Source organism: Notechis scutatus, chromosome 8, assembly GCF_049901735.1.
Source record: "Notechis scutatus isolate UNSWTSFEM ecotype Mainland chromosome 8, rNotScu1.2, whole genome shotgun sequence".
Classification (NCBI taxonomy): Eukaryota; Metazoa; Chordata; class Lepidosauria; order Squamata; family Elapidae; genus Notechis; species Notechis scutatus.
In genome coordinates this window covers 9,327,647-9,353,196 of record NC_142016.1, presented here as the reverse complement: position 1 = coordinate 9,353,196, position 25,550 = coordinate 9,327,647, and the positions used below count along the sequence as shown (strand labels likewise).

The window sequence follows — 25,550 nt, the reverse complement described above, 5'->3', positions numbered from 1 at the left end:
GCATGCATCTCCTCGCCTGGCCTCTCATGACTGTGGGGATGCTGCAACAGTTGTAAGTGTGAAAAATGGTCATAAGTCCCTTTTTTCAGTGCCATTGTAACCTTGAATCACTCCACACAAGCAAAGTACCAGCAAAGGAGGGGAAAAAACTCCAAAGAAGTTCCTGAGACAGGAAGTCTAGTCCTGCCAAGAATGTAATAAGGGTTAACGGAGAGGCCGTTTCTGTAAGCAACACCAGAATGTTTCCTTCCTGCCTTCCTTACAGGATTAGGCCAGTAATTTCTTCTAACAACTGGTTCTCCGAACTGCTTAGAATGTTAACAACCGGTTCTAGTGAATAGGTGCGAACTGGTAGAATCCCATCCCTGTATATACCCATAAAGTAGGCTAATTCAATAACCAAAGTCACTGTGCTGTGTGAAAATAACCAATATCTTCCAAGATGATTGAAAGCTTCCACTGCTTTATACTTAGAATCTCTAGTGCAGTATTTATCAATCTTGGCAACTTTAAGGTGGGTGGATTTCAACTCCCAGAATTCGCCAGACTCCCAATTCTGGGGTTTGAAGTCCACACATTTTAACGTTGTCAAGATTGGGAAACACTGCTCCAGTATGACAAACCAGTGCTAAGAAGTAACATTGAAGAATGGATGGGTGGCTTTCTGTTTTGTTTCTTAGATTTACTGTTCCAGGACTCAAAACTGGCAAACAATATGTCTTCTGTGTCAAATGTGTCAATGAAGCTGGCGTAGGAGAAAGCTCTCCAGAATCTGATCCCATTCTTGTGAGACAGGCAATCTGTAAGTACCTATTGTGGTATGGTGCGGTCTCTCTACTTACATCTGATCCAGAACACCCTCCTTCACCCTGGTGCTGCCAAATCATAACTTTCACCATAGCCAGCCTCCATGGCTGGCTGTGATGAGAACTGTTATCCAATACATCTAGAGAAGATCAAGTTTGGGGAGGATGAATTGTGTAGTGTCACTATGTGCTACCATGAAATCTGGGAGGAAGGCAAGAACAGGTAAGAGGAGGAGGAGGAAAGGAGAGTGGAGGGGTGAGAAGAGGAGAGAGAAGAGGAGAAGAGAGGAGACGAGACGAGATGAGATGAGACGAGACAATCTTTTGGGATGTGACTAAGATTTTCTGTTTTTCTTCAGCTTTGGAAATGATGGGGAAAATCTTTGTTTTGACATTTCCAGCCTAAAAATAGCAGAAGGTCATTGCCATTTTTCAACAATTATGGGCAAAAATGGAACTACCGAGGCTACATTTGCCCCAGGATTTTAAGCGGAGAAGCAGCACGCTTAATGAGATGCTCAACTTCCATGATATTTTCATGTTTTTCCTCCCTTGCAGCTCTTCCATCCGCTCCACGAGATTTTGCTCTGCTGAACTGTGGGAAGGACACCATGACCATAGGCTGGAAGCCTCCAAAACACAAAGGTGGTTCAAAGATTCTGGGCTATTTCTTGGATCAGCAGGATACAACACAGGCTGACTGGCATGAGACCAACATTAAGCCCATTGCTGAACGGGTTTATACGGTATGGTGTCAGTGCCATATTTGGACTTGGACAAGGATCTCAACCTCTGTCCCTCTCTGATTGCAGCCATTTTTTAATTAGGGCTGAATCTTTTTCTTTTGCCAAAAAAGCAAAAACAAAATTAAAATGGGTGCTTGATTGTCAGACATTGTGGACAACAAAACTGGAGGAATTAGAAAAGTGCTCTAAAAATACACTAGAAGTTTTTGCATATTCACTAAGCTAGCTTTCCACATCTTGATGCACTTCAGATAATTCATATTCAGCTTCCTGAGTTCCTTCTTTCACTCCAAGAATTCTTTATCTTGTGTTGGCTGGGAATTTTGAGAGTTGAATTTTACATAACTAGGGGTGGGCATCCTGTTGGAAAGGCTGGTTTCAGTTTTTAGTGGGAATACAAAGACATGTCTCTGTAAATGCTATACCTTCTGTTCAAGGCAAGGCTTTGGGAAATTCTCAATATCTCTGGTGATTCTATAGGTCACCAACCTGGACGAAGGACAATTTTATCAATTCCGTGGTTACGCCATGAATATAGTTGGTGTCGGGAAGGTGTCAGAGCCCAGTGATATTTTCAAATGTGAGGAATGGACAATGCCAGAACCAGGTAAAGATCTAATCTTGGATTAAGATTAATATCCAAGCCACATATATTAATAATATGGGATGTTTGGGCATATTAAGCTATAGCTTTGGTCACCTGTAGCCTCCAAAACTGAAGGAGTTGAACTCAATAATAAGGAACCTTCCAATATTATATATCTATGTTTCTTTTTGTGAAACACCAAACCTCTTCTAATGTGGACATGGGTGTACATAGAGATGACCTGGGGAAGGAATGTATCTTCCAGAATAAAACATGATTTTAAGCAAGGAAGAGAAAAGAACATTAGAAAGAAATATTTACACCTTGACTGTCTTTGGGAGGAAGAAAACATTGTGTCAGGCTTTCAAGATTTGATTATAGATTATATCAATAAAGTAGAGATCCAGTATTTCTTGTGGAATCAGTTCACTGACTTGATCAATGCTGGCTGGAGTATTCTGGTATTCTGAGAGTTGAGGTCCATACATCTTAAAATGGCTAAGGTTGGGAATCACAGGTCCAAAGGATCTTTGCAGTATTCCAGAGTGCAAGCCTTGAAATCCACTCTTCTTTCCAAAACAGGACCTCCTTATGATGTCAGATGTACAGAAGTAAGAGATACCTCTCTGATGCTGCACTGGGAGCCACCTCTGTATACTGGAGTGGGACCAATCCATGGTTATTACGTGGAGGGCCGCGAGGATGGATCAGACACCTGGGAGCAACTGAATAAACAGCCGATATCAAAGACACACATGAAGGTTTGGGTTGCATTTGACATTCATGTTCCATTTGTGATAAAGTCTACAAAAATTTCATGGCAGCAATGTCTAAACCCTTGGTCAGCCATAATATGTGGCTGGGAATTAAGTCCTATGATGGGCCACCAAGTAAATTGCCACACGCTAAATAAACAAATGAGTACATCATTTTTTTTTCTTCCATTCAAGTTGTATCTGATTAATTGGAGATTGTCTGGACAAGTTTTCTTGGCAAGTTTTTCAGAAAGGGTTTGTCATTGCCTCCATCGTAGGACTGAGAAAAAGTGACTGTCCTAAAATCACCTAGCTAGTTTTACACCTGAACCAGGGCTAGAACTCACAGTCTCTTGGTTTCTAGCTTAATGCCTTTACCACCACACCAAAGTATCTCTCATCACATATATTAACTCTCATCACATATATTAACAGATAACAGAGTCGGAAGGGACTTCAAAGGTCTTCTAGTAGTCCAACCCCTGCTCAAGCAGGAACCCCTATACCATTTCAGACAAATGGTTGCCCAATCTCTTTTTTAAAAACCTCCAGTGTTGGAGGACCCAGAACTTGTGGAGGCAAGTCGTTCCACTGATTGATTGTTCTTGCTGACAGGAAATTCCTCCTTAGTTCTAGGTTGGTTCTCTTCTCTATTAGTTTCCATCCATTGCTTCTTGTCCTGCCCTCAGGTGCTTTGGAGATACATTAGTCTATCTGAAAACGCATTTCCACAGGTACTGGTTTAACTGGAATAAATTTGGAACCATTTTTGATAGATGCTGTCAGTCAGTGCTGTTTAAGATGTTTAGTTATTATTTATCAAATTTATGTGGCTGTCCATCTCACAAGAAGTGACTATGGGCAGCATACAGCAAAAAGAAAAGGAAATACAATAATGAATATGTCACACACACACACACACACACATATTTTAAAAGTTTTTGTTTGGTTTTTTTAAAAAAAGCACACAAAAGAGATTTGATCAGCAACATAACTACCCTAAGATCTCACCATTCCTTTGAGGTCCCCAGGCCTGATGACAAAGTCAAATCTTGAGGGACTTCTGGAAAATAAGGAGGGATGAAGCTTATAATTCTAGGCTGATTCATAAACTTTCAGCATCAGTTCTAGCCTTTGAGATTAAAAAAGAAGATTAGTCTAAAAAAGAGGATTAGTCTAAAATTCTGCAAATCCTACTAGCCTCCCTTCATCTATGGACAGGTAGGAGCCCCTAAGTCAGAGGCCAGCAATTAATTTTCCCAAGTGGCCACATGAGAAACTGGGATTGTTGTACAGGGCTGAACCAATAGGACTGTGAAGGTACATAGTCGTATACCCACACATATATGTCAACTAAATGTATAGCAGTCACCTTCAAAATAAAAGCAGTCCACATTTATTTATTTATTTATTTATTTGATTTGCCAATTGTTTACAAGATAATAAGTATAAGTGTATACATAGTTATGAATACATGAAATGGGTACATATAAGAAAAATAAAAGAATAAGAGAAACAATAGGACAGGGACGGTAGGCACGTTGGTGCGCTTATGCACGCCCCCTACATGGGCTGGACAGATGGACACATGGACTGGACACATGGGCTGGACAGGAAGAGCAAAGGGTCAGATCTGGACTAGAGGCCATAAAATGCTCAGTCTGTCCTAAGTTAAATCTATTCATATTATTTTTAAACAGAAAGATTCATAATGGTTAATAGACAGTGGTCATTTGACCACTTATGGAAGGAGAGTAACCAGGACTTACGAGCACAGAGATTTGTATTTGTGTTTTTAGTACAGTATATATTTTCCCAGCTTGAGACTCCAGATATTGTCAAGCTTATGGCAGTTAATTCAACAAAAGCAAGTTTATCTCTCAGAGTCTTTCTCCACAAGGTTTATCAAGACAGAAAAAAATGAGATTACAACATTTCAGCAAGTGGATTACTTTCACATTCTAGCCAATTTATTTTTCAATCCTTCAGGGCAGAAACCTATATTTTGTAAGAGCTCCTGTTTGAATGGGAAGGAGGTGGTTGTTTCATAGATAATTGAAGAATTTGCACTTAGTAGTTTTCCAAAACTTCTCCTGAAAGTTTGGCAGATTACAAATAATCTGTTAGAAATATATTGGTATTGTCTGCAATTTTGAAACTCTCCAGCCTACATGGCTAATGAACATATGGATTGGCAATTCTGGAACAGGAGAAAGAAATTATCTTTTTTTTTTTTTTTTTTGTAAAAGTTTTATTGATTTTAACAACAAATAAAAACACATAAAACATAAAACATAACATAAGAACATCATCATTCTTCATTAATTTACAAACAGTGTATCGGTTGGTTTATCACTCCTTTTTGTGCATCTATTTCACAGTCATCATAATAATTATGTTACATAATAACTCATATTATCAATCAACAATTATATATCCTAATATCCTTATTAAACAATCATTTGACTATAATTTAACTAATTCATGCTTAAGCGAGATAACTATAATTTAGTTAGTTTATAACAAATTGTAAAATCATACCAAATCTATCTTAATATAATATTCTAAAAATATTATCAAAACCAATATATATATATATTCTATTACTATATTGTTTTATCTAACCATTGATAAAAAAGATCCCAAACTTCATAGAATTGTTTATCTTCTTGTTCTCTAATTTCAAATGTCAATCTACTCATTTCAGCACATTCCAGTATTTTCTTAATAATTTCTTCCTCTAATGGTATTTTCTCACTCTTCCAATTTCTAGCAAATACAATCCTAGCCGCTGTTAACACATTTACAATCAAATACTTTAAGTTTTTATTAAATGTATCAGGTAAGATTCCCAATAGAAAAACCTCTGGTTTCAAATCTATATGTTTTTTTGTCATTTCTTCCAACCATATGCGAATTCTAGTCCAGTATTTCCTGGCCTCCTCACAAGTCCACCACATATGGTAATATGAGCCAGGGATCTGATGACATTTCCAACACTTTTCGGATTTATTCTTGAACATTCTTGCTATTCTTGTCGGGGAAAATGCCACCTGTAAAACATCTTATACAAATTTTCTTTATATGCTACTGACATTGTCATTTTATAATTTTGAGACCACAATTTTTGCCATTTTTCTAAATCAATCCCATATCCAAAGTTCTTCCCCAAACAATCATTGTTTCTTTGACTTGTTCTTCCTCTAATTTAATTTCCAACAAGTAACTATATAGTTTTTTAATCACTTTTTCATCAGCACCTGTCAAAATCCCATCTAAATCAGTCAATTTATCATAAAATCCTTCTGTTTTAGAATCTTTAAGATACCTTGAGTGTATTTGCGCATATGAAAACCAATTCATCTTTATATCTTGTTCTTCTAGCTTTTGCATCGTTTTAAGTTCACCCTTTTCATCCAGTGAAAAGGGGATAATTTTGACGTCAAGATGTACTACACTGAAAGAGAATAACTATATTAAACTTAAACAGCAGATAGCATCTGACTTGAAAAAATGGGAAAACCTACAATTATCTTTGATAGGTAGAATCTCAACAATTAAAATGAATATTTTACCCAGAATTTTATATTTGTTTCAAACAATACCAATTAGGCTTGGTAAAGACTATTTTGATGAATTAAATAAAATGGTGTTGAAGTATATATGGCAAGGTAAGAAAGCGAGAATAAAACTAAAACTTTTACAGGATGCTAGAATTAGAGGAGGATTTGGCCTTCCTAATTGGGAGTTGTATTATCAAGCTGCAAATTTAATGTGGGTTAAAGAATGGATAACGTTAAGAAAGTCTAGATTACTGGCATTGGAAGGACATGATTTATTATTGGGTTGGCATGCTTTTTTATGATATAAGGGAACTAAATCGCAGGGTTATTTCAGAAGGCACTATATACGGGAATCGTTATGGTTGAATTGGGAGAAAATTAAGAAACAATGTTATTTGAAAATTCCAGTTTGGTTATCAACTATTGAAGCTTTTTCCTATCCCATAATTTATAAGAAGGAACAAACAGTTAGATATGGGGAAATACTGAAAGAAATTATCTTTATAATCCATTCAAAGAATGTAAATTGCTGGGAGAATTAGGTCAATAATAAATATAAATTCTATTTTATTTATTTATCATATTTAGAAACTACCCATCTCTCTCATAGAGGAACTCATAGAGGGTGGTGTGCAAATAAAATATTAAAAGCATAAAAGCAGTATGTAAAATTATAAAACAAATAATATTGATCAGTATTCAGAGGGTATCAAATTAGGGAAGGCTGAACTAGTTGATTTATTGCTATCACTTTTGGATGTCTCCTTCCCTATTTAGTTCTCAAATGTATATGGCCATCCATCACATGGACTCTAGGAGGCATACAACAATCTCTTGTTAACCCTATTTCTTCTCTATATTATATTCCCCATCAGCTGAGTGACCTGGAAACTGGGAAATGTTATATTTTCCGAGTGCGAGCTGAGAACAAGGCAGGTGTTGGCCCACCATCACTGCCATCAGATCCTGTGATAGTGAAAACTAAACCAGGTATAAAACTTTTACTTTTCTTCTATCTGTCTATCTATCCATCCATCCTCCATCCATCCATGTATTTATGTATGTATGTATGTATGTATGTATGTATGTATGTATGTATGTATGTGTCTATCTATCTATCTATCTATCTATCTATCTATCTATCTATCTATCTATCTATCTATCATCTATCCATGCATTCATCCTCCATCCATGTATCTATGTATCCATGCATCTATGCATCTATATCTGTCTATCACTATCTATCATCTATCTATCATAATTATCATAACAACTAATTCCCACAACACTGTCAAACTATTTACTAAGACTGTATTACTATTATTCTTCTTATCCTTCCTATTGCCTATCTCTTCCCACTTATGACTATAACCTGTTGCTTATATCTTTATAATTTATATTGTTTTATTTAGTTTCCTAGTATGACTTGATTGCTTATTTAGTATCCTATAACTATCACTAGTATCTTATGATTCTTGATGAATGTATTTTTAATGCACACTGAGAACATATGCACCGAAGACAAATTCCTTGTGTGTCCAATCACACTGGCCAATAAAGAATTCTATTCTATTCTATTCTATTCTATTCTATTCTATTCTATTTTTTCCTCTCAACATTGCTGTTCTTTCTGTTTTTCTCCTGTCTTCCTCTCTTTCTCTGCTAACCTTTCTCATCAAAAGCCACCATCTTTTGGGTATTGACGCTATTTCTTGCCTGAGGAGGAGATAAATGATGATGACGTTCTTAATTTAGTTCCTCTGTTGAGTTTTTTTTTCTCTTTCTTTCTCTCTTTTGCAGACACCAAAGAAATTGAAGTTGGGGTAGATGAGGAAGGGTTCATTTACTTGGCATTTGAGGCTCCTGAGATGGTTGACACTTCAGAGTTTATTTGGTCCAAAGATTATGAAGGACCTCCAAATCCTGACCGAGTTGAAATTGTAGACAAAGATGACAAGTAAGTTCTAATGAGAACTTGGAGGAAAACTAGGGTTGCACCTAACCACAGTATTAGTTTCTGTGCCCTCAGGAGTAGCTTGTAGAACTTGTAGAGAATTTTTTCCACACCAGTGACCCTCAAGTTGAGCTTTATCTCCTGGTGATCTCCTGAGTTCATGTCATTTTATTGACAGCAGGATGAAAGTATTTGTTATTGTCCTCTTATGGGATTTTTTTTCAATTTTCTGTAGCAGGCTGCCAAATTCATAGGAAGCGATCTTTGAAACAAAAATAAAAAATAAAAAGTTGCCCCCTAATGAAGCAGATTCCTTCAACAGGGGGCTGGATCATTTCATACTTGCCTTTTGATTCATCCCACACTGTCTAGAACTTGCAGGATTGTCTATGGTCTCTGCCACTCAGATGCATCTGTTTCCCCATCTCATTTCAAAGTTGATCTATAGTCCCATTTGTGTGACCAATTTTGAGATCCTTGATGCACTTCTGAGCCTGTAATCTTTGCATTTTATGCATAGAGGTCCCATTCAAATCTTCTCTCATGTGCAAAAATCAGACTCTGCCAGATTTATTATCCTGAGTTTACTGTAATTTATTTTATTTGTGTTGTACTTTTGCACAATTTATTCTGTTATACATTCAAGGGGCACGTTTACTGTAGGGCTCCACCTGATTATTAATCTGGGTACCTTGCACAATTACAGGATACAAACATATATGATGTTTAGATTGCACGCTTGCATTTTCTTTTCTTTCAGGTCCAAGGTCATTCTGAAATATGCTACTGAACGGGACCTGGGAACATATTCAGTAGAAGTAACTGATACCGATGAAGACATTTCTGCCAGCCATGTTTTAACTCCGGAAGGTAAATTACAGAAAAATTGTTTTAGTTGTTACACAGATTGTTGGGGCAATATGTTGACTCTGTAAACCACTTATAGAGGGCTGTAAAGCACTATGAAGTGGTATATAAGTCTAAGGGCTATTATAGCTCTTGCTATTTGGGGTTAATTTCCCCCTTTCTGTTGCAGATAAGTTAGCTAGAAAGTTTTGTATACCTTATCAGTTAGAGACAGAACGGCTAAGGCTGTAATATTTTAGAAAGAATCCCTACTTTATATGCATAATTTTGTATTTATTTATTCTGTCATGGTTATGTAATGTATATTGGAGGTGGTGATCCTTTGAGAACTGTGTGCAACGAAATTTCATTTTAATCTTTGCCAATTAGTGAACATTCAAAGTTACAACAAAGTTATTATCCTATCCTATCCTATTCTATTCTATTTCTGGGAGGGGCAGGTATTCTGCATGTAAATATTCTTTCGTTTGTCGCCTATTGCTTCCTAATTATCATGTGGTTCTGTTTTCCAAAAGCTTATAAAAGCTATACTAATTTATGTATTGAGGCCCCTTGATATGTAATTTAGTGCCAAGAGCACATCTCTTTGCACTGCACAGAATAAACAATTTCCTACCTCATGCAAGAAATTGGCTGCTTCACACATTGGATGAACAAATTCAGCATTCGGCATGGCCAATTTATGGTTTGACGAATGAAATTATTGTTTTAAAAGGCAATGTGATTCTATGGGTTTCAGGCTTATTTTATAGCCTACTGTGAGCTCATGATAGCTATAACAACCATCAACCTTTTCCTCAATCTAGTATTTATGTAACTACAGCAATGGTTCTCCACCTTGGCAACTTTAAGATATGTGGACTTTAACTCTCATGGAATTCAATTCTGGGAGTTGAAGTCCACGTATCTTAAAATTTTCAAGGTTGAGAAACACGGGCTGTGAAACAAAAAGGAAAAACTAGTTTGGGGCATCATGAATACTAAAACACAATCTTGATTCTGTCTCTCAAGTGTGTTCTTGCTCTTTCTCATTTCTTAGAACTGGACCGCCTACGAATGATCAGCCAAGAGATTCGAAATCCCTGTAAGTTGCCAATGGTTAATAATAAATAATAATTATTACCACAGCGACACAATACAAAATCACTGTATTGTTGTTATAAGCCAGCCTTTCGAACCCTTCCAGATCTTTTGAGATATCAAATGTCTTCTGCAGAGGGTAGGCCACTAGTTTATTGACATCAGACTATGGAAAGTCTGCAACAGATGTTAAATGCGAGGACCAGACGGAAGTCACTTTTTCAGTGCCGTTGTAACTTTGAACGGTCACTAAATGAATGGTAGTGAGTCAAGAACTACCTGTAATTCATCAGATGTCATTAGTCCCTGGGAACTTCATTGGTTAAACTTCACTGCTCAGTTTGGCATTCCCATAATGTCCATTTTCCATTCCTTTTAGTGATTGAGCTGATATCTGGATGGAACATTGACGTTCTGGAGAAAGGGGAAGTACGGCTTTGGCTAGAAGTTGAGAAACTCTCTCCAGAGGCTGAGCTTCATTTGATCTTCAATGGGAAAGAGCTCTCAAGCACCCCGGTGAGTTCCCCTCACTCAGTTTAGTGCAAACGTCAGGACTGTGTGATGAAAACAAGGCAGCATCTTCTCTGTAGATTCTCCCACCGTCTACACACAAACTGTAATGGAATGTGAGAATGGCCTTGGAAGTCGGAGTGAAGAGATGCTGCCTTGGCTGACAGTGTCTTCTTTCTCTTTACTCATGACTAACTACTATTTGGTTTTTTACATCAGACGCATAAGATCAACTTTGACAGAGCTAAAGGCCTTGTGGAACTGATCATCCAGGACTTCTGTGAGGATGACAAGGGCTCCTACACTGCCCATGTGAAAGATGGCAAAGCGGAAAATCAATTTACTTTGGCTCTCACTGGGGATGGTATGTAGAAGGCAAAATTTACATCTTCATTAGTTCCTTGGCAGTGTCACTTTTCATGGTTTATACTTGTTGTCATCTTACCTATCATGTTCTTCCTTAACAATTATAACTAATTAACTAGATGAGGACACCATCTTGAAAATATCAGACATTCAATATATAAAGACTATTCTCAACACTTTGATTATGTGTCCAGTTAAGATTATTTTTCAGAATTATCTAAAGATCTAAAGAGCCATGGTGGTGCAGTGGTTAGAATGCAGTATTGCAGATTAATTCTGCCGACTGCCAGCAGTTTGATTCCCATTGGCTCAAGGTTGACTCCGCCTTCCATCCTTCCAAGGTTGGTAAAATGAGGACCTGGATTGTTGTAGGCAATATTCTGTAAACCTCTTAGAGAGAGCTGTTAAAAGCACTCTGAAGCAGTATATAAGTCTAAGTGCTACTGGTGTTGCTATCTTCCTGTTTGTCCTGATTTCTAATCTTGCACTGTGGTAACTCTTCAGTGCATTTCTGTGTTGTATTCCTGTATCAATTTTATCATTCTGGGAGATTTTAAACTCATAATCTTGTATTAATTTTATTGATTCCTTTTTATTACAGTCTGATTTAGCATTACTCTTCATGCAAAGCAGGTAATGAAAAACAAAATGGTAATGATGACCATCTGGATGGAGATGCAGAGAAGAAGGAAAATTGTGTTATGTTTGTTGTTTGTTTGTTTTGAGGTACAAAAATCTTCTTAAGGCCAGCCTTACCATTAGGCAACACTACTACTACTACTGCAAAAAATATTATTTGGGCCTATCTCCCAAAGGAGCAAATAGCTGGGTTTTTTTAGTTTCCTGGTAGTGTTACTAGGAAAGCCCATAATGTGATCTTGCAAGTATTTTCTGCCTCAGTTGACGTAATAACTGAGTGTTGTGAATCCTGGCTGACGTGAAAGTATTTTCTGTTCTCCCGTAGGCAATGAAGTATTTGGGGGTGATTCTAATTTTCGGTTCTGAAACTCTAAAGCAAGCTTTAGGGAAGCATGTTCAAGACAGTGCAGGCAGAGTCATCTGCTCCCCTGGAGCAACGGACATTCCTATGGCTCTGTATAATTGCAGACCAGGAAGTGACCATTCCTGTGTCTTTCCAACCCCTTCAAAGGAAGCTAAGAGGCTGTCACTTCCAGGAAATTATTTCCCTCATTTGAATAAGCTGTATCTGTAGCTAGAAGGTAAAATGTTCTTCAATTGTCTACCCACTCAACCATGTACAGTAATGGCTGATCCAATATTTCTTTCATTCTTTCTTTCTCTTCTCCTTCTCCTTCCCCTTCCATTTTTTCTTCTCCTTTCCTTCCACTTCCATTTCTTCTCCTTCCCCTTCTCCTTCCATTTCTTTTCTTTCTCCTTCCACTACTTCTTCCCTTTCTCCTTCCCCTTCCACTTCTTCTCCTCCCCTTTCCCTTTCCCCTTCCCTTTTGTCCTCTACTTCTGTTGCTCCTTCTCCTCTTCTTCCTTCCAGATTTTGATAAACTTAAAGCAGAGGCTGATGCCAAAAAGAAGGACTGGAAAAGAAAACAAGGTAAGGCATGCTGTCAGCCTAAAAGAGCCATACTCTTCCCCAAAGGATGTAAAATAGGGCAAGTCTTCCTTAGAAAGAAAGGCAAATGAGCCATTATTAAAATGAGACCTCCCAAAAAATAAGTAAGAAGGGAACTGGAGCTCTTTTAGGAAGTGTGACAAGAGTCTCAAAAATGAAACAGAAACATTTCAAAGCATTTTACATTTGTTGCCCCTGATTTGTGTTACCCCATCCTACTCAATCAATTCAGTCACTTATTCAGCTAAACCTCTTTAGCAGTTTTTCGGCAACACTTAGCCACCCTAAACTGGGTCAAAAGTTACCAGAAAAAAAAAAATAGCATCACCATTTAAATTTGTTCTAAACCAGTTTTTCTAATTTGGTCCCAGGAGGTTAACCATGTTAGCTGTTTGCAATAGGAAAAAAAAAAAAAAGAGTTACCTGGGCAATTTATTACAGGTCAAGATTAGAGGATTTTCAAACTCCAAGCCACCCAGAGTCCCTTTTCAGAACGAGATGGGTGGCATATAAATTTAATAAATAAATAAATCCTCCTCACTTGCCCAGTGCAATCCAATCAAAATACTCGGGATTCGTTTTTTTTAAAGGGCATGATATTTAATTGTGGCTGTGGAAAGTCCTCACGCAGAACAGCAGGCATGGCCTAAAAGGGAGAGGGGAGAATCAGGGTGACTTTTTTTATTTCAAGCAAGATATTTCTCACAATTAGGAAATCATTACATGATACCCGGCGATGTGGGGATTACCCCTCTTTTGCTTATTATGAAATATGGGGAATTTTTCCATTCCTTTCTTAGACAAGCCCAATCAGGAAGCAAGGTAGTTTTGCAAGAACAAGGAAGACTGGTTTTTACCTGCTCAGCTGATGAAATGCCTAGCAGAACGGCTGTTTCTTTACCAGGTGGCAGGCTGATATGCTGTATGAGCATGGTGTTGGGAAAGCTAGTTTTAAAGTTTCAGGTAGTCCTCTACTTAAACCATTTGTTTAGTGACTGTTCAAAGCACTGAAAAAAAAGTGACATGACCATTTTTCACACGTACGACCTTTGCAGCATCTCCTTGGTCATGTGATCAAAATTCAGGCACTTGGCAACTGGCATGCATTTATGGTGGTTGCAGTGTCCTGAGGTGATGTGATTCCCCTTCTGTGACCTTCCAACAAGCCAAGTCAAAGGGGAAGCCAGATTCACTTAATAACAGTGTTCCTAACTGCAGCGATTCAATTAACAACAGTGCAGTGGTGGGATTCAAATTTTTATACTACCGGTTCTGTGGGCGTGGTTTGGTGGACGTGGCAGGGGAAGGATATACTGCAAAATCCCCCTTCCCTCCCCACCCCACTAACCTGCTTTCCAGCTCCGTTCTCCTGTGCAGGGCAACCAAAGAAGACCCAGCCGATCAGCTGGGACTCAATGGGAGGTGGAGAAGAGATGGGGGCGGGGCCAGTCAGAGGTGGTATTAGCTGGTTCTCCAAACTACTCAAAATTTCCAGTACTGGTTCTCCAGAACTGGTCAGAACTGACTGAATATCACCTCTGTGTCGGTAGCAACAAAGTTCCTAAAACAGGACAAAATTCACTTAACAATTGTCTAGCTTAGTAACAGAAATGTTGGCTTCAGTTCCGGTTGTAAGTCAAGGACTACCTGTCATTCAAGAAAATTTAGCCATTTCCACATTAGAATCTTATAGCATCTTCACTGCAACACCCAGGCATTGTTGAAGAGATATAAATCCTGTCCACATTATTGCGGTTTTGGCACAACAATAGTTGGTTGACTGTAGAAGATGCTATAAAGCAGGGGTCCAACCTTGGCAACTTTAAGACTTGTGGACTTCAACTCCCAGAATTCCTCAGCCAGCACAGCTGGCTGAGGAATTCTGGGAGTTGAAGTCCACAAGTCTTAAAGTTGCCAAGATTGGACACCCCTGCTATAAAGCAAGGCCTGCGGGCCAGATCTGTCCCACTTGGTGCTTAGATCTGACCTACAGGGCCACCCTGGAAACAGTGATGGACCAGCCCATGGTGCCCCTGCCAGCAAAAACGGAGCTTGGGAGGGCCATCCACTGGAGCCCCATTTTCACTGGCAGAGTGCTCAGGCTACCACAGGCGCCCCGACACGAGTGAGGTCGAGCTGGCCACACCCACCCCGGCCCCCCGAGGTCAAACCCAACCCTGATGCGGCCCTCAATGAAATTGAGTTTGACATCCCTGTTATAACAGCTTACTGCAGAAATTACTTCAGTCCAGTTTCCACATATTTTTTTTATGTGAATGAGACACCTTTCTCTAAATTAAGAGTTAGAGGATGTACTGGCTAGGAGTCTGAGTGTGGAAATCCACTACAGGTCATCCTCAACTTACGATCATAATGGAGCCCAAAACTTCTGTGGTTCAGTGAGAAATTTGTTAAGTGAATTTGCCCCATTTTATGACTTTTCTCACCACATTTGTTAAGTGAATCACTACAGTTTTTAAATTCGTAACACAGTTGTTAAGTGAATCTGGTTTCCCCATTGCTTGTCAGAAGGTCACAAAGGGGGATCACATAATTCCAGGACACTAACCGTCATAAATGTGAGTTCAGTTGTCAAGCATCCGAATGTAAATCACCTAACCATAGGGATGTTGCAATGGTCATAAGTGGGAAACATGGTCATAAGTCATTTTTTTCAGTGCCACGGTAACTTCAAACGGTCACTAAATGAACTGGTGTAAGTCGATGACTACCTGTATATGGTAGATGTCAACTTGCAGAAGTCTGAAGTCCTGAGCCACCACAAGGTCATCCCAAAGGTGCTTGGATAAGATTGGTCACTAGATGGCATCCCAAGACATCCAAAGATGTTCAGCGCTGGTATTTTTTTTTCTCCTCCTTTCACAGGTCCTCATTTTATTGAACAACTGGCATGGAAGGTCACCGAAGATTGTGAAGTCCTGCTGACTTGTAAGGTAAACACTTCTTTCCCCATAGTTGCACTTCACCAAACAAAGCTATGTTTTACAATTTTAGCTGTCTTTCTCATTTGATGAAGTGCTGGAAGCCATGATGGATAGGACTTTAACCACGTGACTGATATTACAGTAGTCCTTGAGTTATAACCATAATAGAGCCTGCCCATCATAGCCACAACTTGTGACAGTCTTAAATTGGATCACATGTGACTGAGATGATTTTCAGCAGTTGTTAAGTGAATCACCAAGGTCATTAAACAAACTAAAGGTGCAATTTTGCCAAAAACTGGAAGTAAATTCTGGGTTTTTGCAAAACCGTTGTAAAATGCAGTCATAAGACACTACCAAGCACCCTAAGTCTGGTCATGTGACTGTGTGGAGGGCATGTCCATTAGAACTTCCAATCCAGCTGGTAAACACCAGGTCCATCATAACTTTGAATGGTTGCTAGTCCTATTTTTACAATATCAGTTCTGCCCATGTCAAATTGGAGATGAGGTGGATTGAGGCAGAGTCATGAACACAATGTGGTCAATGGTACACAGGGCAAATTTATGATTTTCTCCCCAAGATGTAGGTGTTCCTCCAGTGAGTTTTCCATTTCAGGAATTTTTTTGGCCTTAGAGAGCCACTTCCACTATATCTCAGCCAGGTTAAAATGCAGAAGGGAAGGTCATTGGAAAAAGCTAAATTTCCTTCTTTGAGGTAGGAATGGTGAATGACTTCATGCAGTGCAATTGAACTTGCTTTCATTTTGCAAATGGTATCTGCTGCACATCACGTGCTTCAAATTTTTGTAACAAGATTTATAACTGCTAAAATGCAGCCTCCAAAAATTTAGTGAGCAAGTATTTATCAAAATAAAGTTTTTTTCTTTTTTTCTTTGTTTCTTTGTTTCTTTGATTCTTTCTTTCCTTCCTTCCTTCCTTCCTTCCTTCCTTCCTTCCTTCCTTCCTTCCTTCCTTCCTTCCTTCCTTCCTTCCTTCCTCCCTTCCTTTCATTAGGCATCAAACATGAAGAAGGATACTTCTTTTCAATGGTTCTTTGATAACAAAGCCCGCTCAGATGGTCAGTATAATTCAAACACAGGAGCTGGAATCCTACAAATTAAAAGGGTAGGTTTATCCTGAGTTAATGATTAAATTAATAAAATTACCTACAAAATAGGAAAGAAATGGAATGTCATAAATGAAAGAACAGAGTTGGAGTTTTGTTTTTTGTCGCTGTAGCTTTTTCCAGTTTTGTACCAGTTTAGAAATTCAAATTCCACAGACAATTCTATTTCCCCATTACTGTTACCTACAAATGGGAGAAGGTGTGGCTTCGTCCACTATCATGGGTCTTTTAAAACATATTGTGGAACCTACCAGGTAAACAGTCCATAACTGGACAATATATTTGTTGGAACTAAAAAAAATAGCAGTAAAAAGTGTGCAAACTTTTGAGTTCTGCAGAACTCTTCATTAAAAGAAATGTTGGAAAAATATGAAATGAGTAAGAAGCAAGGAACACCCTCAAATTAGGTCTGTTTCTTTCTCTTTTTAGAAGAATAACAGAGTTGGAAGGGACCTTGGAGGTCTTGTAGACCAACCCCTGCTCAAGAAGGAGACCCTATACCATTTCAAACAAATGGTGTCCAGTCTCTTCTTAAAAGCCTCTCCTTTGACGGAGCTCCCACAAGCTGTTCCACTGATTAATTGTTCTCACTGTCAGGAAATTTCTCCTTAGTTCTGGGTTGCATCTTTCCTTGATAAGTTTCCAACTGCTACTTCTTTGTCTGGCCCTCCTCAAATATTGTCCCATCTAGTCCTTCTCCTTCTTAGACCAGACCTATCTAGTTCCCACAACTATTCATCGTACGGTTACAGGGATTGGCAATATGAGACTCTGACACTAACTCTGACCTATCTGTACCTATAAATATTGAACAATGTTTAATTTTTTTTAACATAAATTGATACGGTCACACATCAACTGATATTTTCTGGGCAATTTCAAGATACTTCATTTTCTAACCTGTATCTGTGTTCACACAACATGCTACACTAACTAAAAAGGGCTGGCCCTCTTTGTGCTTTGTGTGAAATGTAGGAACTCAGCCAGTCTTTACAAGTCGCGTGAGCCAGGCCACCACATTAAACAACCACATAATTCATTTATTTGGTCATTGTGGAATAGGGATGCACAGCTGCAACTGGGTTTTTCTAACTTGGATTTAGGGTTCAGTGTGTTGTGCAAACCCAGATATCATCTCTATATTTTGCTAGATTACCAAAGCAGACAAAGGAGTCTACAAAGCTGTGGTTTCTGATGACCGCGGACAAGACACAACCCAACTGGATCTTACAAAGGAAGGTACAATCCTTTTTTCTTCACTGGCCGAAATATTATTTGTTCATTCAGAGCAGACTTCCCAAATCTGGTGCTTTGGCAATATTTTGTGCAATTTTCACCCAATTTGGCCAAAAGAAAGCAGAAGAGTTTAAATTCCGCATGACAATCAGTAAGGAGGAAGTTAAAATAGAAGAAAGATTTTAAAATGCTCCTTTATTTTGCACGCTGTGACAGAGGGCTGGGGGAAATATTTAAGATTTTTCCAGTTCACAACCAGTTAGCTGAACAGGACTGAGAATGACAGCACATGAATTCAGAGATATAGCCAAGTTTTTACTGATGTAACATTTTCATTAAACCATGCAGTGGATAAGTAGTCTTTCAAAGGAGCTGGTGTGTTGGTGAGATCACTTCTGGGAGTCAGTGGGGTTTGTAAAATTGGGATCTTACATTAGCACCTACACTACCTTTCTCAATGAAGGATGATGATCTCTTGGCTTAACCTTCCTTCAAAGATTGTCATTTGATTGTTGTGAATGTCTGGACAATGTGATCCCATCCCATTCATGTCGGAGGCCCCGCATAAGGTGCTTCTGGATTAAAAGGATTAGCTGGTGATATTACCATGGGCTGGGAGAGACTTGCAAGGGCTCCTTTCATGTTCCTGTCAAGGAGCTAGAGTGAATGACGGGAGCTCACCTGACCACACAGCAGCACTCGGGTCTTGAAAGTGGGCCTGCTAACCTCCAACCCAGCATCCTAACCACGTGAGCCCTAACTCTTAACAATGTGATGATGTAAAATATGGGAGAACTGGCTTTTTTTAACCTGGATTTGAGAAAGGTTTGCAGTGGTGGAGTAGAAAGAAAATATTCTTTTTGGTTCTTTTATTTAGAGACTTATCTACACCTTTTCTGGGTTTTCTGGCTCTAAACAATAGAAAACCATGATATTGATTTTTGGAAGTTGTGACTGGAAGGACCTCTGGGGTCAGGAATCACATATATTCCTCAGGCTGAAGGCTACCTGGTCCTGATCTAAATGAAATGTTTCCTTGTCGTTCAACAGTCATTAATAAATGTCTAAGGAAACCCAAGTATAGCCAGGACAAAACTAAACATTATCTACAGCGGCTTGCTTGCTATATGGTGCTATTCTTTACTATTATGTGATGCATTCTGTTTTACAGCATTTGATGACATCCTCAAGGAGCTGGCCAGAATCAGTAGTAAGTTGCTGACCTTCAGATCCTGTTCTGGTGCCATTTATTGTACCCAAGGCACAGGAGATAGGATTCCCGTTCCATAAAATGTCCTTCTTTGGACTTCAGTTTAGATTTGGACTTGTAGTCTCATCAATCCCAAGCAGCTAAGGATTATGGGAGATAGGTCCAAAACATTTGGAGGGCCTTTGGGTTCTTGTCCTTGCTGTAAAGAACTAAAATTAGTTTAATTTATCAGGGAAAGCCTAATTGTCTTTCCTGAAGTATCTCTCTCTCTCTCTCTTTTTCTGACTTTTTTGATTAGTTCTTTCTGCATCACCTTTGAAAGTGCAGCCAACTGTAGAAGGCATCAAGATCTACAGTGAAGTAAAGTGCTACACAGATACCATGAAGACCACCTGGTACCACAAGTATGTGCTTTTATCCTGTGACTCTAAGTTTGTAAGGTAAGGTGTTGTTATGGGGCAGACAGAGGAGGGTCTATGACAATTTGCCACAACCCACTCACCATAGCCAACTCACCATGGTCAACTCACCATGGCCAACTTGCCATGACCATCTCGGCACAGGACAGCTTGTTGCGGGACAAGAGTTACACTAATACCAAAGAAATGGTGGAACAGAATCATTAAAGAAAGGATGCAAAAGGAGGGACAGAATGAAATGTGAACAGCAAAAATTAATATATTTTTTGTTTATTTTAAATAATTAAATAGAATTGTTAAATTGTCCCACAGCGAGTTGTCTTGTGGCGAGTTGGCTGTGGCAACTTATCCAGTGGTGAGTAGGCCATGGAGAATTGGCCATGGAGAGTTAGTTGGCTATGGTGAATTGGTCGCAGCAAGTTGGCTGTGGCAAGTTGTCCCCTTCCCAACAGAGGATGCACAAGGCATAAGCTAAGCTTAAGGAGAGGGATGCCCACCCAAACTTGGCCAGGACCCTCCCTTTGGTGGGATCCCTTTCCTCCTCCCTGCTCAACATCCTGTAGATCATCCAGAAAACCCTCAGCCTTGCAAAGTTATTTGTTTCAACTGATTCAGGTTCTTAATCCTATTTTGTTCCAGAGCTAATAGTAACTAAAAATTGTCCATAGTTTTGTGATGGAATGTTGTCTGGATTCCCAGGTAGGAGGGGCTGCAATCCAAAGTACCAAAAGACAGCAAAGTTTAGATAGTTTGGTTGGGTAGGAAAGGATCAAGATTGCTCCTTCTTAGAAATTCTCAAAGTCTACCTTTAATGACACAAGTAGTTCTCAAAGTCTACCTTTAATGACACAAGTATCTGACTATAGGTGAGGAACAATAAAGTAAATTGTTTAGAAGTGTGGGGTTTTTTGTTTTGTTTTTGGAGCCTGACAAGTTTACAGCACAGGTGAAATATGGCTCGTGGTGTCCTGTCTTGGGACAGCAATGGCTCATGTGGTTAGGAAGCTGAGTCAAAAGACCATTGGAGGTCGACAGCTCAGCAGCTCAAAACCCGAGAGCAAGCCACATGATGAAATGAGCTCCTAACAGTTCACTCTAGCTCCTGCCCACCTAGTAGTTTGAAAGCATTCAAATGCAAGTAGATAAATGGGTACCACTTCGATGGGAAAATCAGGGACATAAAAGGAACCCCCTCGAGCATCCCCTGGGCAACAGTGATGTCACCAGCTAATTCTTTTAACCTGGAAGCACCTTAGTAGGCAGCTTTGTAGGACTACCATCATTAAGATGTTTATAGCATAACTATGAACACAAAATGAAAGAGAGATGTTGTTTAAGCAGGGATATCCAATCTTGGCAACTTTAAGACTTGTGGGGAATTCTGAGAGATAAAGTCCACAGGTCTTAAAGTTGCCATGGTTGGACAATTATAGTTTGGAGGCTGTATATTAACTGACGACTTAATCACCTGCTTTACCTTCAGCGACAAGCGTCTAGAAGGAGGAGATCACTTGAAAATAGGAACAACCATGGACCAGGTTTGGTTGCACATCCTTGATCCAAAGGAGTCTGACCGAGGCAAATACACCCTGGAGCTCACTGATGGGATAGAGATGCGCAAATTGACAACTGACCTATCTGGAAAAGGTAAACCTCACTCCCTTCTACTTCTACCACTGATGATATTACACAGTAGGGTGATGAAACGTCTTCAAGAAAACGACAAAGCTGAGAACACAAGGACCACACATTATAGACTTCTCAAGAGAGCATTACAACATCCAAAATATTAGGACTGATTTGTTCTAGGTTCCATTTGTTTGTTTTCTTGGCTGTCTGCGATCTTCTCAGGAGCCTTCTCCAACACCGAGGTTCAAAAGCATCAATAGCCTTTCAAAACCCAACTTTTCCTTACATAGAAAGTCAATTTATTTTCACCTATTATTAAAAGATTACCATTTACATAGCTATAGCTAAACCCTACTGTGTTTCCTCTCATTCTTTTTACAGGAAATCCATGACTTACAAAAGTTTATTTAGTGACTGTTTGAAGTTAAAATGACACTGAAAAAAGTGACATGACTGTTTTTTACACTTATGACCATTGCAGCATCCCCATGGTCACATGATCAGAATTTGGATGCTTGGCAACTGGCTCATATTTATGATGGTTGTAGTGTCCTGGGGTCATGTGATCTCCTTTTGCCACCTTCTGACGCACAAAATCAATGGGGAAACCAGATTCAATTTACAACTGCGTTACTAACTTCTGAATTGCAGTGATTCACTTAACAACTGTGGCAAGAAAAGGCATAAAGTGGGGCAAAATTCAGTTAACAAATGCCTAACTTAGCAACAGCAATGTTGGGCTTGGTCGTAAGTCGAGGACTCCCTGTATTACTTTTGATTTTAATTTCTAGAGAAACCTTTTCTTTTCAATACAACCCCCAGGGAAGTTCCCATTCTATGCAGCAATAGTTTGTGTGAGGACTTGAATGCTTCTGTTTGAGAGTGTTAAAAAGAAACCTTACTTTTTCCGTTTATTTCAAATATAATGACTAGCATCGTTTACTAGCAATGTACATTTCACCTGAGTTACATATGGTTGTAGCTTATTTTATTGATTAGATCATATCAAAAGATAGAGTTCCAAACACAAATTATTACTAAAATCCTATAAAAACAATTTAAAATGAATTTGGAACGCAATACAATTTAAAATGAAATTGGAATAAAGTATAACTTAATATAGAGATAAATCAAATAAGATAAAAGTATATTTCAGTATCACCCCTACAATCTACCCCAATGAGTCCCACGTATGCCGATCTTAACCGAACCATTTTATTCAAGTCCTGTGCCATATTAAATGTTGTTTTCAAATTCTGACCACACAGAAGACAGGTTGTTTTAATATGGGGTTCCAAATGGGTCATTTGTTTAGTACAGGGGTGTCCAACCTTGGCAATTTTAAGACTTGTGGACTTCAACTCCCAGAGTTCCTCAGCCAGCAAAGCTGGCTGAGGAACTCTGGGAGTTGAAGTCCACAAGTCTTAAAATTGCCAAGGTTGGACACCCCTGGTTTAGTATATGAACCAAGATACCCAGTAGTGGCATTCAGCCGGTTCGCACCAGTTTGGGCGAACCGATTTTTAAATTACGTACCACCCCCCCCCACCCCCCACCCCGCTATCAAAGTGGATCCTGGGCACTGCGCTGCAATTGAGAAATGGGCAATGGCCGGTGCGAGGGAAGAAAAATGCCGCTTTCCCTCTTTCTTCTCCCTGCTCCTTCTCCTTCCCTCATGCCGGCCACTCCATTGCCCATTTCTCCATTGCAGCACAGCGCCCAGGATCCACTTTGATAGCGGGGTGTGTGTGTGTGTAATTTAACAACCAGTTCCGTCACGGTCAGGTTGGCTGTCGTGGGAAGCTCGTCCCGCATGTGCAGCGGAGCTGGAGGATGGGGATGGACCACATTTCCTGGGCAAACTGGTTGTTAAATTATTTGAATCCCACCACTGAAGGTACCTGTCTGTCACCCTCTTAGACAGACAACAATCAAAGAGTAAGTGAGCCAAGTCTTCTACCTCTGCTGCTCCACAAATGCAGATACGTCCATTATATTTTATTTTTCTGGTACAATTCTGGGTTCCAATGGCAATTCCTACAACTGCATTCATATATAAGAATAGGTTTTAAAATGGAAGCATCTGGATGAGAGAAGAACCAAAGAACTTTTAAAATTCCACATTTTGTTAGCTGTTCTTCCCCCATTTCATGTAGTGTACCATTTCTCCAAGACAACCCTTCTTTTTCTTGCTTCCTTTCTGTAGCTTTCGACGATGCGCTCGCCGAACATCAAAGGCTGAAGTAAGTAGGGTGGGGTTGTGGTTATTGTTTGCTCTGAACAGCTTCCTTTTTTTTAGAAAACTACCACATTTGGAGAATCGATTGTGTTAGACTGCGGTCTCCAACATTTCCGGCTTTGTGGACCGGTGGTAGCCATGGCAGGCAAGGGATGGGGGGAGAAGAGATGGTTCTGCACAAGTAGCAGATAAGAGCACTCATGCATGCAGATCCCCTTTGGCAAGCGGTTCAGTATGGGCCACGGCCCGGAACTGAGCTGTGGCTCAGGGTTTAAGGACCCCAAATGTAAGATCTGGTGGATGGATGCTTTGCTTAAGAAACCTGAAACATGCAGTACTTTGGGATTGTTGTGTAGCCTAAATGTGGTGACTCCTGGGCTGGGAGAAGGGTCTTGCATTTAATCCTGTGGTTTCTTCAGTGAAATTTAGGTAAACGTTGTATGTGACCTAAAAATGCCTTTTGTTTTGTTTTCATCGTAGGCAAGCGGCTATGGTGGAGGAGTGTGAGTATTAAAAGATGCACCTTTTTCTAGGTTTTTTGGTCTGTTGCGTTCTTGGGAGATTTATTTATTTGTTTGTTTGATTATAAAATGTATATAGCTGCTTACTCACTCACAGCGGCTCTGGTCGACTTACAAACAGTAAAAACACAACATGGGGAAAAAAACAATAAAAAAACAACAGCCCACCCACCCCAGCGACAGCACACAATTAAAAGGGCAACCAGTGGAAGTCAGTTTACTTTGAATCGGTGGTGATGTTCAGCCAGTCCGTGCCAGTTCAGGCAAACCGGTGTGGGGTTGCCAAACCGGTAGCAACTTTGGCCCCGTCGCCTGGTCACTGCTGGCTCGCTTGCCCCGCCCACCCGATGCTCGCTCACCCCAACCGCCTGACACTGGGCCACCCAATCGCCCCTTTTTTTCCTCCCAACAATCAGCTGTTCCTATGATCAGCTGTGCCAGGATGCTCCTGGCTTACTTACTGCTTCACCCAGGAGGCCTCCCTGAGGCCCAGGAAGGTAAAAAAAAAATGGAGAGGGGGAGGCAGAGGGGTGTTTTTTTTTAACCTTCCTGGGCCCCAGGGAGGCCCCAAAATGAAGTGTGGGAAAGCTGGGCCCCCCATGCTCCATTTTTTTCCTTCCTGACCCCAGGGAAGCCTTCTGGGAGCAAAAACGCCCCCCCCCCTCCCCGAGGACGCTTGCCTGAGGCCCAGAAGGCTCAAAAAAGGGGGGAGGGGTGCTGCAAAAAAGCAAAAGAAAAATAAAATAAAACCCACCACGCCCACCTAGTCACGTGGCCACTTCCCCTGGCCATGCCCACAGAACTGGTAGTAAAAAAAAATTGAATCCCACCACTGCTTTGAATCCAAAGTGTGTTTTCAAACCTGCAGCTTTTGCAGATTTATTTTAAAACAACTTCACAGCAACCAGGTAAACTGTATTGCATGAATCTTGCCTTAGCTACGAAAACGGGCTGGGTGAGTTTGGACCAGTCTCTCTCTCTCTCAGCCCAACCTACCTCACAGGATTGTTGTTGTGAGGAAAATAGGAGAAGGAAGGTGTGTTGGAAATGTTCGCCTCCCTGAGTTATCTGTGAAAATAGTAAAAGTAGGGGAAGGAAGGAGAAGAAGAAGGAAGGAAAAGGGGAAGGAAGGAAGGAAGGAAGGGAAGGAAGGAAGGAAGGAAGGAAGGAAGGAAGGAAGGAAGGAAGGAAGGAAGGAAGGAAGGAAGGAAGGAAGGAAGGGAAGGGACTGCCTGTTGCCAAAAATTAGGATTAAAAACTGAATCATGATGTCTGTTCTCCCTCTGCAGTCCGAGCCAAAGTGGTACGTGGCCTTCCAGATGTTGCAACTATCATGGAAAGTAAGGTAATGAATTGTCTTGGGTGGTCTCCAACTGTGCGAGTGGGGAATAACTGCTGTGGG

The 25,550-nt window shown here is 40.0% G+C and overlaps 1 protein-coding gene across 1 annotated transcript in view; it reads left to right on the top strand.

Annotated features, from left to right (window-relative positions):
* Positions 1-23,657, top strand: part of MYOM3 (myomesin 3) — a 53,245-nt gene extending 29,588 nt beyond the window's left edge. Inside the window, exons 17-34 of the mRNA XM_087970585.1 lie at positions 681-802; positions 1,365-1,552; positions 2,033-2,159; positions 2,721-2,899; positions 7,332-7,446; positions 8,257-8,413; positions 9,171-9,280; positions 10,317-10,361; positions 10,737-10,873; positions 11,087-11,231; positions 12,744-12,803; positions 15,708-15,775; positions 16,783-16,893; positions 18,046-18,133; positions 19,302-19,340; positions 19,639-19,744; positions 21,243-21,406; positions 23,595-23,657. Of these exons, the coding sequence (XP_087826711.1) occupies positions 681-802; positions 1,365-1,552; positions 2,033-2,159; positions 2,721-2,899; positions 7,332-7,446; positions 8,257-8,413; positions 9,171-9,280; positions 10,317-10,361; positions 10,737-10,873; positions 11,087-11,231; positions 12,744-12,803; positions 15,708-15,775; positions 16,783-16,893; positions 18,046-18,133; positions 19,302-19,340; positions 19,639-19,744; positions 21,243-21,406; positions 23,595-23,635 (2,002 nt within the window). The 3' untranslated portion in view covers positions 23,636-23,657. The remainder of the gene's footprint in view (positions 1-680; positions 803-1,364; positions 1,553-2,032; positions 2,160-2,720; positions 2,900-7,331; positions 7,447-8,256; positions 8,414-9,170; positions 9,281-10,316; positions 10,362-10,736; positions 10,874-11,086; positions 11,232-12,743; positions 12,804-15,707; positions 15,776-16,782; positions 16,894-18,045; positions 18,134-19,301; positions 19,341-19,638; positions 19,745-21,242; positions 21,407-23,594) is intronic.
* The last annotated feature ends 1,893 nt before the right edge of the window (positions 23,658-25,550 follow it).